Source organism: Oryza sativa, chromosome 3 (genome assembly GCF_034140825.1).
Source record: "Oryza sativa Japonica Group chromosome 3, ASM3414082v1".
Classification (NCBI taxonomy): Eukaryota; Viridiplantae; Streptophyta; class Magnoliopsida; order Poales; family Poaceae; genus Oryza; species Oryza sativa.
The window spans coordinates 4,457,262-4,474,447 of NC_089037.1; the positions used below are offsets into that span (position 1 = coordinate 4,457,262).

General features: G+C 45.1%; 1 protein-coding gene across 2 annotated transcripts; it reads right to left on the reverse strand.

Moving 5' to 3' along the window:
- Positions 1 to 203: 203 nt before the first annotated feature.
- Positions 204 to 3,211, reverse strand: LOC4331860 (origin of replication complex subunit 2-like). Of its 2 annotated transcripts, none has more exons than NM_001402061.1 (8): positions 2,936 to 3,211; positions 2,582 to 2,716; positions 2,184 to 2,455; positions 1,992 to 2,098; positions 1,778 to 1,910; positions 920 to 1,211; positions 617 to 844; positions 204 to 541 (listed from the first exon to the last, which is right to left on the reverse strand). In NM_001402061.1, the coding sequence occupies exons 3-8, from the start codon at positions 2,364 to 2,366 to the stop codon at positions 345 to 347; spliced, it is 1,140 nt and encodes a 379-aa protein (NP_001388990.1). In that variant the 5' UTR covers positions 2,367 to 2,455; positions 2,582 to 2,716; positions 2,936 to 3,211; the 3' UTR covers positions 204 to 344. The 2 variants fall into 2 exon arrangements, with proteins under 2 accessions (NP_001388990.1, NP_001388991.1); NM_001402062.1 differs by having other exon boundaries at positions 209 to 541; positions 2,184 to 2,441.
- Between the last annotated feature and the right edge of the window lie 13,975 nt (positions 3,212 to 17,186).

Below are 17,186 nucleotides of genomic sequence, written 5' to 3' on the forward strand. Positions count from 1 at the left end.
GTAAAAACCACGCAATTTCAAATTTGAGAACACGTTTAAATGGAATTTTATCGCTACCTAATGCTGGGAAGGTATATGCAGAAATCCTTACACTCGCATTGCAATTTCAAAACAATACAGAATGTTTTGAAATTGCGAGATGCCGAACACAGCTCACGATCAAAATGTTGAGCAGAAGAAAATCAGAACATGTAGCACAACAATTCATGACACAAGCAGCTATTTGATAAACTGAAATGGTGAATAATCCATATACAACTACAGATTGGAATACACAACTGAGCTGTTTCCATGGTGATCACTGACCGCTCGATCAATTAAAAAAAAATTCCAAACCCAGCTGGTCAGGTCAATTCCTGAAGCAATTTCTCCAGCGCATCAGAAACAAGAGGAATGTGGAGGCAATCTTGGCCATCAGAGTGCTTTCTGATCTTCACCAGATCATGGTCTTTAAACTCCGTCAGGTGGGAGTTCAGCGTCACTTGACTGCTTACAAGAAAACGCTCACGGCATTTGGTATACAAGCTACTGAAATGCATACCTGGCAAACAATGTAGCAAGGTTTAGTTTGTAAACAACAGGAAGTCATAAGAAAATAAGTCTGCAACAAACTTGCCTTCCTCCTTCTCGTGTGCCAACTGATATTCAGCAAGAACTCTGAAGACACTTTGCGCATTTGGTGTCAGGCTTTGCAGAACAACGAGGGCGGTTTTCATGGTTTGGGCATGACCGCCGCTGGCAAGAATCAAGGGGTAGAACACACCTTCAACTTTGTAAGGTGCAAACGTTGGGACGTGATACCAGCTCCACTTGAACTGTGTGTGCACCATCTTCTTGTCCCATACTACAGTTATTTGACAGGTTAGGAATCTTAAACAGTGAAGGCATTACAGGAGGTTAAAGCTAGCCAGGAACTTACACAAAGGTGCATTAACATGATCTACTGATGCGACAACATGGACTTGCGGGCAGCACGAAACTTGAGCTAGGTACTGCTGTGATTCAGCGTCACGCAAGGCAGGTCCGTCGATGTTGTGAATAAGAAGGCATACATTGTCATCCCCATTGTCAGATGTCTGGTTATTTAGAAAGGAGATAATATCATCTATTGATTGGGATGCAAATGGCTGCAACTGGGACCTTGTTGCTGTCTGGCGTTTTCTCTTAAGTTTTGTTTGTTCCCAAAATATTTCAGCTATTGTCACTATGACCTGAAATGGCAACAAGGCAGAAAATTTGGCAGAATTAAGAGCTTTGATGTAGAAATCAATAGTCCTCCACAATATAACAAGAACTTCCTGATTAATGATAGTAAGGAATTACATGCACATGAATTTACTTGAGGTGCCGAATTTGACAATATTGGAATGGTTGAACAAATAGAAGGTACAGATGTTTCAATATGTTAAGTTACAGGTGTTTGGGATCATGATCCTAATAGGCAAACAAGGATCTCCATATGACTGCAAGCAACACCAAGATAAAGGAATTGCGCGCAGTTTTCATGAATCATCTATTTCAGCTTCACAACTAGTCAACTATTAGAGAGCAATGTTTGAAGCCACTTTGAGCATGAATCAGTGGAAATTAAGATTGCACAATCAACTTTGGATACCAAATTGATGCCTTTGGTCCTTATAGTATTTCATTTGTCCTAAACCTTAACCCCTTAAGGACTGTAGGCTCAATGCTTTTTTTTCCCTTTTCAACAACAATGCGATAAAGTAATCCATACTGCAGGCAACAAAGGTCAATATCGGTCAGGAGGAGGTCATACTTGCTTCAAGTTGATGGAAGGGAGATAGCCATTAACCACAATGACGGTGAAATCGCTCAAGGTCGTGGACGCAAAATCCTCAAGCAACATCTTCTTAGATCCAAATCCATACATCAGGAGCCCAAATCCGCACCTGCAGAAGAACATCACATCGATCTTTTGGCTTCATCCACATCAACATCAACACTGGGAGGATTTTGGGTAGCAGACGAACCTGAGCTCGAACAGCCAGTTGCGGTACTGCTCCTTGTAGCTTCTCGTCAGAGCCTCCACCTCTCTCTCGTGCTTCGGGGGGATCTCAGCGAGGGATGCTCGCAGCACCTGCACCAAATCTCGAATCAGGGCATTCGCCATGGCCTCGGGAACACGAATCGGAGGGTTTCCAGGAGGGGCGGGTTATGCAGACCTGCTCGTCGACGAGGTTGAGGTCGGAGAGCTTGCCGGCGGCGCGGGCGCGCTTCTTGCCAGAGGAGGGCTCCTTCTCCTTGGCCAGGAAGTAGCTCCTGGAGAAGCCGGCCTCCTCGTCGTCATCCTCGGACCCAGAGCTTACCCCAGCAGCCGCCGCCGCGTGGCCGCCTCTCAGTGCCATCGGGGTTCGCTTCCGCCGCCGCCGCCGCCGCGAGGATGGAGGACGAGAAAGGGGAAGGACGCACTCGTGCACAGCCTGCCGGTATATAACTGTAAATGGTTCAATACAAGTAGAAAATAACAAATAAGTAGAAAATAACAAATAGTAAACGATACGGTATATAACTGTAAATGGTTCAATACAAGTAGAAAATAACAAATAAGATTGAATCTTACCTAAATGACAATGTAAATTGTTCAAAAGGTCTTAGATAAATCCACGGGTGGGATTGGTACATCACAAGATGCAACTCCTTTTTGCTTCATGCTTTTGAATAAGTAACGCAATGCTTGACTTCTCCATGCCTCAATCTCCAACCATCATACCATGCAAAAATGTCATATGAGGTTCATTGTTGCACACAATTTTGTGGTAATTTATACAAATCAATATCTCCTTAATTGGCTAATCACAGATATTATTGAAGAAATTGATTTATTACTAAGTACTGGTCTAGTAGAACTCTATAGAAGGGGGAGAGGGACGGCCGGACTGAGGGAGAGCCAGAGAGGTAGTTCACTAGCGCTCACCGGAGTCCGGAGTCCGGAGGGGGAGGGCCGCTGGGGCCGGCGCAGAGGGCGGGAGGCCGGAGTGCCGGACGCGGCGGGGCGGCGTCGGGCGAGACCACGGGAGGCCGCGCGAGGCGGGGCCGCGGGAAGGCGGCGCCAAGGCGGGCAGGCCCAGGCCGGGGGGCAGCCGCGCGGGGTGTCCTCCGGCGTGCGGCGTCGGACCGTCGGTGGCTCGGTGCGTGCGGGAGTGCGCCGTGTGGGCGGTGCGGCGTGGGACTGGGAGAATAGCCAGCTAGGGTTTTTTTTTTTTTTGTTGCCTGTTGGGCCAAGCTTTTTTGATAGGCCAAGAAAACTGAATACCTGCTCTTCTCTGGGTCTCTGGGTCAAATTCTAGGGTAGTCTTAGGCCGAGTACCTCTTGGGGCTCTTGGGGCGCGTAGGGTAGGTGGTTTATGCGGTTTATCGGGGAAAACCGGTTTTCCCGCGCTTTTGCTACCTCTTTTCGTGGCAAATGGCTCGATCATGGTCGGGCCCATCCAGCAGTTTCAGTTGGGCATTGTCAATTTTGTTAGCCTCGAGGATCAATTTTTCGTGAAGCGCCTACAAATCGGGCATCCGATTTGTTTGTCAAAAATCGGGTGTTGTTTCACTAATGAGGAAAAAAATGTTTCACCAAGTAGATTGAAAATGTTTCGATCTTTTAAAATGCTGAAACACAATCAAATTACACCATGAAACATTTTTTTTACAACGTATGAAACAATGATTTCGAATATATTAAAATATGAAACAAATCCGAGTACATCGAGAATAAGAATAAAACACCATCGAATTGAAAATGTTTCAGTGCTGAAAATGGTGAAACAGAATCAAGTCACACAATGAAACATTTTACTACAACGTATGAAGCAACAGTTTCAAATGTATTGAAACATGAGACAAATCCGAGCACATCGAGAAAAAAATGGAACACCATCGAAAACCACATTGCAACATTTTGATCTAACTGATGAAACATCATGGTACATGGACTAAAACATCACAATATTCAAGAGGAAAACCTAAATCTGCCTCTTCCTCCACTTTGGTGGTTAGCAACCACAACCGCATCGACGCCGCACCGAGCTCCACCGCACCCGCATAGCCACTGTCGTTGACGTCGCACGGAGCTCGGCTGCGCAGAGCTCCATCGCCAACAGTGGCGGGGGCGCTGCCGTAGCGGCTGCTTGCTCAGGGAGGTGGCGGCGTTCGACGGTGTCGCCGTCATGGAGGAGAAGCGTCGCCGTCGCGGAGGAGGAGCGATTGGCAGTAGCCACTGGCTCGGGGAGGTGGCAGCGTTTGGTGTCATCGCCATCACAGCGAAGAAACGGGGAGGAGAAGCATAGCTGTCGCAGAGGAGGAGCGATTGGCGGCGGCCGTCGGCTCGGGGAAGGAGGCACGGCGCCGCCGCTATGCAACGTGTGGGAGAGAGATGAGCGAGATAAAGGAGAAAAAATAGGGAGGGGAAAAGTCACGGGTGTGGAAATAGGTGGTTGAGAGCCCCCGATATTTTTTGCTCACGTTGGGCGCCCAAGACTGAGCATATCCAACCTTTTCACCTCTTGGTATTACTCCATCGGCTTGTTAGCCGATCGGCTTTCTGGTGATCTACGTGTTTATCTATCTTGTCAGTTGCAGGATCAAACTGATTGGCACGCCTGTACCTCATCAATATTTTAGACCTGCACTGGAGCTAAAATGATCTCCTAGGCCGTTATGTTCATCGACTTAGTCAGCGCCAACATAGTTCTGGCACCATCGGCCAAGCGCGGATTTTTCATCAACACACTGCCACCCAGATCCCCGCACGCCCCACGTGGCCACGCCCGATGATGTCCCCTCTCGCTATGCTGGGCTAGCCTGGACAAGTGGACAGGTGGTGAGCTCCGCCGAATGCATCAAAATGATCACTGATCATTACTGTCACTTTGCCGCATGCAATGTAGCCTGCAGTACTTAGTTTGTTCCTGTTAATTACCATGCTTAGTTACACGTGCTATCTTTGAATCATAGGTTCGCCCTAGAATATTCTTGCACAAATAATCGAGTCGAATATGATGCTTTGTTATTCGTCTTACAAGTATTAGAAGTTATATGAGCAACACATATAGATATAGATGGCCAAATGGGCCACCTGGCCCGACACGCCACGTCAAACGGTCAGGCCGGGCCGGGCCTGCCCACGGCCTCCACCTACGGCCTAATAAGAGTCAGGCCGTGCTAGCCAGCCTAAAGGCATGACGTGCTCATCCTTGGAATAATTCTATTTTACCTCCCTCATTTTTTGGCCGCGCCTTATATTCCCTCCCTCCTCTTTGGCAGTGCCTTATATATGACTCAATAAGTCTATATTGTGCCCCTCATGTTTCGTGCCAGGCCGGCCCACTATGCCAAGGCAGCGGCCTAGACATGGCCCAACTGTCGGGCTGGGCTGGTGTCACGCCCAGAAATTTAGCCCAAATTTCCAGACTATTTTGTGTATTAAATCCCTGTCTAGGACCAGCCAGGGTACACAAAACGACAAGTAATATACAGTTCCAAACGTAAATAAAGCGTAAAATACTTACAAAAGAGGCACTTAGTCCTCGCACCGAAACGAAAGCAGCAGCAGCGGAAAAAGGCGATCCTAGCGGGGCTTCAGCTCCACTCCACAGGCAAAACTCAACTGGGGTCTGAGCCTTGGTCTTCTAACTTCGTCTTTAGCTTAGAAGCACTACACTTCTGAATAGGGGGAATAATAGCAAGGCTGAGTACAACCACCGTACTCAGCAAGCCACACCAACGATGCAGATGTGCAAGGGGATACAAGGATGGTTTGTGGCTATTTGCATAAAGGCGGTTGTAAAACATTTTATTGAGCAAAACAGTAAAACTGTTGAGTAATTAGAGTAACATTAAATCTCCACTGATCAACGCTACACCACGTTGAACAGGCCCAACCAACCCACCTGAACTACAGCGTATTGGGTCGACTTATTAAGTGTGAGACTAATCACGGTGAATCTGGTCGACCGCCCATAACCGCGGGCACGGCTATTCGAATAGCTTTACTCTGATCAGAGGTGTACAACTGTACCCACAAGACACAGCCCCACGACACATTTCCGTGCGCCGACATGCCACCACGACATACCGGAAAGAGGCCGTGACAGGACCCTTCGCATAACCCCCTCTAACCAAGCACACCACACCTCAGGTTTCACCCCCCGTCCCCAGCGGGCAACGGGCAGTCCCCTCTCGTGCCTAGGTGAATCCGGAAGCGACAGAGGCCGTCGCAGGGCCCGCCCCGCTCTATCACGCCCACCCTTGCCTGGATGCGTCGGCTAGAGGAAAGCTACACTACAAGCCCAGCCGTTGCCCACGCTGGCTTGTGGTAAGTACGATAAGTTCTTCCAGGGCATCCCGCGAATCGGTCCTTAACTGCCATGGGTGCGACCAGCAAAACCATGCACCCACAGCCCACCATTCAGTCGCATTTTAGTTGGATAATTACGACCATGAAGCATGGCCAGATGTCTCGAGCACGCAGCTCACTCTGATACTAAAAAGGTCTAATACTGTAATTATCCCATCAACTGAGCTAGTGGTAATTAAGCATGGCTAAGCATATAGTTCTAGCTAGGTCATCAAAGTAACACAAGCTAGGCGATTTATTACCCATGGTTGATAAAGGACAGATATCAAGTAAACATGGCACAAGCGAGCAGATAGGTAAAACCCTGACCCCATGTAATTAGCAAAACATGCATATTTATTTGTAAACGGTAAAACATTTATAAATTGGGATCAATATGCTCAAGGGGAATGTGTGACTTGCCTTGCTTCTTCAAACAATCTTCCGAACTCTTATCCTTGCGACCGTGATCTTCTGAAACGACGGATTCTACACGCAGGCACGCAAAACGAGGAAAAACTCTAATAAAAACCAAGGAAACAGAACATAAAAAGTAAACAAACATGTAGAGCTCAATTTTAGATGAATTTTGCAATTTGAATGGCCCAATTTGGAGTTCGAATGAATTAGATATGAATTTTAGAAGTTTTGAGCCACTAAATGAATTTCTATAATTATTAATGATTTATTGCGCATTTATTAAATATTTTCACAAAGGAAAAGGACTGCCGCTGACGTCAGCAAGAGAGTGGGCCGGCGCCGACAGGCGGGGCCCGCATGTCAGCGAGACGAGGTGGCGGTCCACCGTGGACCGGGACCACAAGGACGGTCCACCGCCGGTCCACGGGTTGGACGGCCCAGATCGGCCAAGGCCGATCGGACGGCTGGGGACGGCCGGGCGGCGCGCAGACGGCCAGTCAACCGGCGGCGGCGGCGGTGCAACGCGGCGCTGGCACGGGAGGCGGCTGGCGAAGAGGAAAAGGAGGAGGGAGGCGGCCCACCGAGAGGCGCGGCGACGGAGGGAGCGGCCGCGGAGGGAGGCGGCGGCGCTCCACGGGGCGAAGACGACGGTGGCGATTCGGCGGTCTCCAACGAAGGTGGAGGAGCGGCCGGGGTACGGGGGAGCGCGGCTAACGCAGTAGAGGCGGTGGTGTGGCGCGAGGTGGCAAGGAACAGCGGTAAGAGGCGGCCGAAGGCGGCAAACGCGGCGATGTCCTCGGCTTCGCGGTGGAGATGGTGTTGCTGCGGTGGAACGGGAAAACGAAGCAGAGGCCGGGGTGCTACGCGATGCGGCGAAGCCGACGGTGGCGGTGGCGTGGCTTGGTGGTGGCTAGGGCGGCGGTGGCGCGCTACCGGAGTCGGCAAAGTGGCGGTGGAGCTCGGGTTCACGGTGGAATCGGTGCCCGGGTGGTTTATTGCGGAAGCGGAGCGGTGGATGGGATGCGGCAAAGCGCGGCGAGGCCGGCGATGCAAGCGGCGCGGCACGGGGACGGCGGTAGCGGCGGCAGCGCCCGGCTGGAGTCCGCCGACGAGCGGCGGCGCTTGGGCTCACGGGGAGGAGGGGGTTCCGGGCATGGGGGAGCTTGGGAGAGAGGGGAAAACGGAGGAGGGGAGCACGAGGGTGCTTTATATAGGGCTCGGGGATGGAGATCGTGGCCGGGAGAGGCGGGATCGGCCGGTGACGTGGGGAGGTGAAGTGGAGCTCGTGGGGAGGTCAAACCGGCGCCGTTTCTTGCGGGGTGAGTGGGGGAAAAGGTGGAGGACGTGGAGGGGGTCGTGTCCACGTGGTTAGATGCGAGCTCGGGTGCGGGAGGGCGCTGGATTTTGCGGCGACATGGGCGGAAATGGCGGCTGGGGTTGGCTGGCGAGAGGTAGGAGGAGGAGCTGACAGGTGGGACCGTCGGCCGGATGGAGAGAGAGGAGGGAAACCGGGGGACATAAAGTAGACTTTCGCAAGGCGCGGGCCGGCCGAGAGAGAGAGAGGAGGCGCGCGGCCCGCGGGAGAGGAGGGGAAGGCTTGGGCCAAGCCCAAAAGGGAAGGAAGGAGAATTAAATTTGTTTTCTTTTTATTTAATTGTTTAAATGATCTTTGTGACTTTAAAATTATTTCTTGAGCTCCGAAAATTTGCGGAAAAATCCGGAGAGTATTTTAGGGCACAAAGAATATTACAAAATATTCTCAGCCAATGATTTTTAAAGGAAATTTTAATTTCCTCTATAATTTCACTTGATTAAATTGATTTAACTTTTAATATAATTTCTTGAAATGCATTATTAATTGATTTTTAATCCCAAACGAAAATCGGGGCGTTACAGCTGGGCCGGCACGGGCTGACACCAGTCGGGGCTTGGGCCTTTTGGCCATCTATACACATAGAAGATTTTGGTTACTCGAATTGATAGTGAAACAAGTTTTCAGGGTGTATAACCGTTTTGACGGGCCAGAAAATAGATATTATTTAGATATATGTTTAAACATTTTCGTCAATTTTGATGACTTTCTTATTAGGCATATTGTGTTAATTTTGATGATTTTCTTATTAAACATATTGCTAGAGAGAAAAACTTTAGGGCAAATGATTTGGCTCATGTTAAAAAAAAGAGTGTCCCGGTGTTTCAAAAGTTTGGACGAAATTGATGAAGTTTCAGATGCAGGGTGGTTTGACCGGCGCACCGAGGCCTGTTTCACTGGAGAAGCCGACGGTCTGGTATGAGGCCCCAAAGTTATTAGTCTCTCTTTGCATACCACAATTCAAAGTATGCAATAGAATTTTAATGGACACTATAACTACCAAATTTACTCAATATCTATGCAACATAGTGCTGATAACGCATAACATGTGCACGAGTATGTTTGTCTTGTGTATCATGATCCTGATAGGCAAACCAATTTTGTATAAGGAAGTTTTAATTACCCGATATAGATACAACAATAAACTTGTCTTGTAAATACACATTGGGTGCAACAGAGTGAGGATAGTAAAATTCTTATATCTTATGCAGTCAAATGGAGAAAATAAATACTAATAATATAAAATTAATAAATTATGGTATCAAAAGATACCACTTAAATATATTTCAAAATTTAAAAGTTCATTTACGATCATACTATTAAATAATATTAATACTTCTATCTGTGTTCTTCCCAGCACTCCTTTTCCACTCGCATGCTTTCCGAACTACTAAATGATAAACGATGAGTTTTTTGAAAAAAAAATATATAGAAAAGTTGGTATAAAAATCATACTAATTTATTTTTTTTAAGTATTTTAGCTAATACTTAATTAATTATACGTTGATATGTCGTTTCGTTTGTGTGTAAGAGAAGGGGTTCTCAACCCTTCAAAATAACATAACCTAGATTTGAGTTAATAAAATCGATGTATTTTATAAAAGCTCTTTTATTAGTTTGCAAGTGTCATGTTTATTGCAAAGATATAAAACAATATTTTGCTAGTTTATAAAAGTTTATAATAGAGTGGGTCTTACATATTATAAAAGTATTCTTTATAGTAGTCTTTAGGCTCTGCTACCTAACATATGGATCATTTATAAGAAATAAACAATATTATTGTGGATGTGTATGTAGATACAGGACTTATTTAGTTTATTGCTACTATTAAGATTACCATATTTTAGCATTGTCAAATTTTAGCAAACACATTTATCATATTCTACCAAAACTTGGTAATTGTTGTCGATTGACAAACAAATCTGCTGAAGGGCAAGTTATCACTTAACTATGTGGGATGTATATTGATTTATTAAAAACAAAATTGGATGCCCTGATACAAACCACTTGGGTTCTATTTATAGTTTTAAAGCCCCATGTTTGCAACTCTATGGTTTTTGTTTACTCGGGAATTGACCTAATCGCCCTTATGACAAGGACATTTACATGGGCTAAAAAATGTTTTGGCCCAACTAGTGGGTCACGGGCTCTAAAGGTTCAGTCCTAGGTTGTTTATTGGACCTTCATGGGTGGTAGGTCTGTTTAGAGCCCAACTGGCTAAGTGATCTCGGCGTGCATTTGACCGGTCGGTGATGTGTTCTGCTTCTGCCATCCATCATCCATCCATGATCCACGATCTGTCTGACACGATTTCTACGTCCCTCTATTTCAGCCTGACCGGTAGCCATGTACACTTTAACACTATACCGCAATGTAACATGAGCATGACTGCCATGACATAACAAATGTGCCAGTAAATCAACGAGGGGTGAAGTTTGCACTTCCTTTGATGCATCATGTATATTAGTGTGTTTATCATATCACCAGGTTAGCCATCAGCATTTTCGACCTTTCTAGGTGGTTCCTAACTACATATATGCATGATGCATAAACACAACATATACTATGTTAGTTTATAAAAGTTTAAGTGCTATCCATAGCAATAGGAGTGGGTATTAAGTACCTTATAGCCTACTTATATATTATAAACGTAGTCTTTAGGCTATGCTACCCAACATATGGACTACTCACAATCATAAGAAATAAACAATATTATTGTGGATGTGTATGTAGATATAGGGCTTGTTTAGTTTGTTGCTACTATCAACATTACCAGATTTTGCATTATCAAATTTTAGCAACAACACATTTATCATATTGTACCAAAACTTGTAAGTGTTATCGATTGACAAACACATCTGCTAAAGGGCAAGTTGTTACTTAATTATGTGGAAATGTAAAGTGGAATGTATATTGATTTCTTAAAAAAAATAGATGCCCTGTTACATACTACTTAGGTTCTATTTATAGTTGTAAAACCCTATGTTTGCAACTCTAGGTTTCTCCTTACTCGGGAATTGACTTAATCGCCCTTATGACAAGGATATTTACAAGGGCTACAATAATCTTTTGGCCCAACTAGTGGGTCCATGGGCTCTTAAGGTCCAGTCCTAGATTGATTATTGGGCCTTCCTGCGTGGTAGGTCTGTTTAGAGCCCAATTGGCTTTGTCATGCTGCTTCACCTCCTGTTAGTGAAGGGTCTTCGCTTCGCCGCTTGGTAGGTGGTTCGCCACTTGGTACTCGCCTTCGCCGCTTGCAAGTGCTTCGCCTCGTAACTAAGTGGTTGTTTCGGCACGTTCGGTTGAAAGTCCTCATGGTATGCCTCCAACAACAATGTTGTCAATTTGTCAAAATTTTGGTATTGACTAATTTGGAAATATTGATTTTGGTAGTAATGTGACCACCCCCAAAGTGAACAAACTCGTATTCACCAGTGTATTGCTGGAGAAATAAAAAAAAGGAAAATTGTACACTTACATCGTTTTTGTTGATGTCGAAAATGCTCTTGCACTTAGAAGCCCAGTCAACAATTAAGAGCAATTCATGCGCATCAGCGATGAACACAACTAGGTCCGCACCCGATGGGGCATCCGGTTTATGGCCATGAGTAATGAGGTGTTCGGGAAGGATGAATCGACGAAGGAGATAGCTTCGTCTTTGCGGATGATCAGTGGCTCAATCGATTGGAAAACAACACTGCTATACACACGAAGAAACTATTACGAAGTGCGTATGAAAAGATCCCTACGTACGACACTTCGGGGACACAGAACGCTAAAAGCCCATGAAAAGTCACAGCCCCATAGCCCACTCTATCAATAAGCAGTCTGGATTCTTCTAGTACAGGGAAAAACAGATCCCCTATCTCAGATTGACAGATTTAGTACCCCTCTTACTCCTTCAGTGCTTGGCTTGAGCGGAGATGCAGAGAGCAAGGAGAGAATCAACTCAATCAAACATATGAGCTACAAGAATATCGATTGCACTAGCAGCCGACGCGGAGGACGCTCACCTACGGCCACAGCCCACAATACGAGCAGTGAGCTATAGGTAGCTGGTTGGCTTCATGCACAGGTACGGATCTACAAAACTAACCACTTATGCTGCAAATTAAGGATAACAATTCGTTGTGTAGGAGTCAATAGTGCACTGCTATTAGCATGCAGTAATTTCCTGGTATGATTTGAACACGATTTACTCATCTGGAGTTTGGACAGATGTTGCCTGTGGTAGTATGGTAGATCTTCTCCAGTATATATAGATTTGCAGAAAATAAAAATATACCTCTTATTCTTTTGGTTTGCATCATATATGCTACTTCAGGCTGAATTCTTTTAACTAAATTAGAATCCATACGTAGTACCAAACTTCAAAGCTTCCATGCTTCTATGCACATAAATTCTTCTATGCTTCTTCAGATTTCGTAGAATAGAACAGTAGAAGAGGACATCAAAGGCTTCTTTTCTACCTGTAATATTTCCAGCTATAAGAACGAAATCTAACATACACAATAAACATCTTTTCTTGTGAAATTGGTTTACTATGAAATTAATGAAACCAACACGACGAGTTAATTGAATTGCCGACAATGAAAGGGTTCTTAATGTGCATTTTTAGTCCTAAAATGCAATTTCAGTTTATGAAGGTTGAAGCATCAAGGAATGTGCAATGCATTTGATCTACGGCATAAGAAATACTCAATCTAGATGGCAAAACATAGACAGGGACATACCTGGTCAGGATGCTCATCAAGGGATACTTGGAGATTGAGTTTTTTTTTTTTTTTTTGTTGAACCTTACAGATCGAATTCTGTTACCCAAAGATTGTGAAAAGATAAGGAGAGGAGGTTAGCTTTGGAGGGAATCACTGGAAAATGGCGGGACCACGTCACGACGTTCTGCACATGGGCCTTTATTAGTTATGGGCTTAAGTACTAATGAGAAGATTACAACATGTAGGCTAAAGAAGCAGCCCATGGTGGCTGTTCGAACATGTTCCGTAACAAAATTATTCGTACGCATAGAGTTTTCCATTGGAAAACACCTAGAGGTCTTCCAGCTTGCTCCACAAAGTGATGGGCTAGCCGGTCTGGGTTCGAAGCTCACTTGTTCTATTTATTTGATATTAGGTCATTCACTAATATTAGTTTTTTTCATGGCGGCGACGGCGGCCCAACCGTTGGCAGAGACAACCGCGCTGAGATCTGTGCAGGCGGTGACCGCACGCGCTGCGTCGTTTTTTTAGAGAGAGGAGCGGAGTTGGGAATGGGGAAGAGGACTTTGGTGCTTTCGCTCTGGGCTCCGCAACGATGGTCGTTTCTTCAGCCTACGGCCCAGATAAGTTGGCCGGAGTAACGGCTAGGAGAAGTGTCGAGAAGTTGAATTTTGGCAAGAAATTCAGAACCTTCTGAACATTGAAAATAAACTGCATTCCAAAGACGAGCACAACATATATCAACACCGAAACACATGCAACGATGACTTCCCAGCCAAACATTGTATTTTCACAGCTAAGTAATCTCGGCGTGCATTTGACCGGTCGGTGATGTGTTCTGCTTCTGCCATCCATCATCCATCCATGATCCACGATCTTTCTGACACGATTTCTACGTCCCTCGATTTCAGCCTGATCAGTAGCCATGTACACTTTAACACTATACCGCAATGTAACATGAGCATGACTGCCATGACATAACAAATGTGCCAGTAAATCAACGAGGGGTAAAGTTTGCACTTTCTTTGATGCATCATGTATATTAGTGTGTTTATCATATCACCAGGTTAGCCATCAGCATTTTCGACCTTTCTAGGTGGTGTCTAACTGCATATATGCATGATGCATACACACAGCATAAAACGGAGCCATTGCATGATACTGGTATCGATCAATATGCTAAATTGCCAATATGCCAAATTGCCAATATAGAGTTACATTAAATGGACCGCAAAAGCTGTGCAGTATAATTGCTCAATTAATCCTTTTTTCCAGGATCATTGATCAATTTAATTTTATGTATGGCTATGTAACATGAAATTAAGAAGCACGACTTTAGGCGCGCTTCGCGGCGCCCTGCCATTCATTAAAGAGTTATGTAGCTTACAGATGATTATAGGATAGCATTGAATAGTACTCAAAGAAAAGCAAATAATATGACTATGCAAGAGCTGCTGAGAGCATCTAAAGCAAAGCATACTTCTGACCAGTTTGAGTAATATTAAGTACAAAGATAGTCATGCATGGAAGTCAATCGATAGATTTTATAATCACTTTATAGTACATGTCGGTAAGAAGTGTCAACATTATCACTTAAACTATATATAGAAAAAAAGAGTAAACAAAAAATGAACTCCCGGCTTTGGTTTCTTCCTCTTACCCATTAATTTAGAAATGGAAAAACTAATATCAAACAAAATAGAAAGATGAGATAATAATTTGTGCAGCAAGTTCTATTGTCAGTTTGTTTGTTCTATATTTGGAACCGGCCCATTGGGAGGAAGCCTACTCGGTGCAGCAGCGGTGGGAGAACATGGCAAACACGCCCGACATTCTGAAGAAGGGACTTATATCCCTCACCGTGTTAGTTGTCTGGGAGATCTGGAAAGAGAGGAATCGGAGGATCTTTGACCATAAAGAGATGGCAACGAGCTCCCTGCTAACGAAAATCAAAGAGGAGGTTAGCCTTTGGGCTCTGGCAGGGGCCAAACGTTTACGTGAGTTCATCCCGCACCCTGTATAGTGTATATTTTACGTGTAACACCTTTTCTCTCTTTACCCTTAGGGGTTGTATTTTCTCCTGCTTTATTCAATGAAAAGGCACTATCTTGTGTTGTTTTCCGTTCAAAAAAAAGTTTGTTTATTCTTGTCTTTGGTAACTAAGCGGTGATACCGCTGTATTTAAAGAACATGCTTAAGAGAAACTTAAGATTAGTGGCAATTCTCACATTTCCAAATATTGTGTATAAAATAATACATCTTGAACTGCAATGCAGCTGCTTAGCACATTATAACATGAGAAAGCAGAGCCACAAGGTTGAGAAACGCTCCTGGAATTTTGACAAACTTTAGCACCTTCTATGGTAGTAGCCAATCCATTTTACATGAACAGAACAAAAGGAGTCATCAGATTTGATATTCCCATTTATAATCAGATTGCACTTATTTCTCTCTCAAAAAAAAAGGATTCCACTGTCTATTAACAACCATTTCACACTACCAATTAGAGTAGAAGGCAAACCGGAAAGGAAGATAAATATTAGTAATTTTTATCCTTTTTTAACACTGAAACACAACTGTATTATAGATCCAAATCTGGTAATATGCTTTTTCATTAGTCAATGAGGATGATAATTTTAACAGAGCTAGCTTGATACAAAGACATGACTCAGGAAAAGAGTAAGTTGCATCTCCTAGGCAAGGTGGTGGGTGCTCAACCTCATGGCACACTAATGGCACAACCTCAAACTGACCTGAAATCTAAAGTGGACATGAACCTTCAAATTTTGCATTGATTCACTTGGGTGCTACATAGAGGACACCAAAAAACTTCAAAGCTCTGTCCTGACCAGGGTGCTACCATGATAGAAATTAGTTGGTGATGCCAGCATGTTGTCGGCTAGTTCTAAAATACATATTGTGGGCAGTTTTCTCCACATATATTTAGTCAATCTAGCCTCACTGGCTCACAGCTCCAAAGTATATTAGTTTGCCCACCACAGCTTCTGTGGCTCCTAGCAGTCACTTCCTTTTATGTAATTAACACATAACAGATGAAGCTTCAGCGCATAAAAACTCAGAAATTTTCTTTTCAAATAAGCATTTAGTTGATTCACTTTCTGCTGATATCATCCGATTACTGTACCAAAATGTAGAATGCCTCATAGCACTGGTGAATCCTGGTGTAATATGGATGCAAAATCATATCATTAGAGCTAGCAATTTGAGATTATGTCTGAGATGGTGGCGAGCAATCAGAACCAGGGTAATATGGATGAAAAATCCTATCATTAGATGTAGTAATTTGAGATAGTGACTGAGATGGTTGGCAAGCAATCAGAACCAGGGATACCATGGCAAGTATAACTGACAAAGACGTTACTCACATGAGAAAATAGAGCGCCATCGACCTCAAGCGCTTGAGGTGCCGTTGCCAAAGGCACGGCTGCGTATGATGTCTTGGGGAAAGTAGAGTGTGTGCACCCAGTATCAGAGCTAGGCGCCGCCACCTCAGATCTATGCTTTGCTGCCTCGCTGCGCTGGGACAGCAGAACGACGACCTCGCTAAGCCAAACCGCCGGTTCCCTCCGAATCAAGTGCTAGCAGGCCAGTTCAAGCGATACGCCGATACGCTGTCTCTTGAACGACGACCTCACCATCTTCCATCGCGCCATCGCCAGCAACGAAGGGACAAGAGAACGGTGGGGGTCGATGGCAGCGTGAGGAATGAGGATGTAAGGGGAGAAAGGGAGCTGGCGCGACCTAGGAAGGAGGAAGGCGGTCGCGATGGGCTAGCGTTTCCCAAGGGGATGGGAACAGAGAGAGAGAGAGAGGAGAAGGGCGGCGGCGGGCTAGGGTTTGCTCAGGCTCCTTGCGAAGCTGCGATCAGGGTTCACTCTATCGGTTGAGGCATTTGTATCGGGGGTCACCGAAATCCCGAAATTTCGGTCCAAAATTTCTGAAAATTTGAGCAAAATTTAGTTGAATTTGAACAAATATTACCCAAATTCATGAAAAAATTGAAAAATTGAAAATTTTCGGCCAAAATAATATCGTATCTGGGGTGACCGAAAATTTCGGTCTGAAATTTCCAACACTGGTTGCGATTGGAGAGACAGAGAGGAGGGTGTGGGTGCGGGGAAATCGTGTGCTGCTGAGCTAACGATCCCGACGGTCAGATATCAATCGGATGGCCAAGCCAGACGATTAAAGAGAGCGCTCCAAATTCACCAGCCTTCCAGCGCGGGCGGACCGACATGTGGACCCACATGAAAGTATGGCCCAGCGAACAGAGAAAGAACGGTAAATTTTTTTTGTGTAAAAATCCCACGCG

Excerpts from the sequence above, each read along its gene's own strand:
- LOC4331860 (NM_001402061.1), bottom strand. The coding sequence starts at position 2,366 with ATGGCACTGAGAGGCGGCCACGCGGCGGCGGCTGCTGGGGTAAGCTCT. Across the intron at positions 2,099-2,183 it reads TCAACCTCGTCGACGAGCAG|GTGCTGCGAGCATCCCTCGC; the intron begins GTCTGCATAACC and ends GATTTGGTGCAG. Across the intron at positions 1,911-1,991 it reads AACTGGCTGTTCGAGCTCAG|GTGCGGATTTGGGCTCCTGA; the intron begins GTTCGTCTGCTA and ends GTTCTTCTGCAG.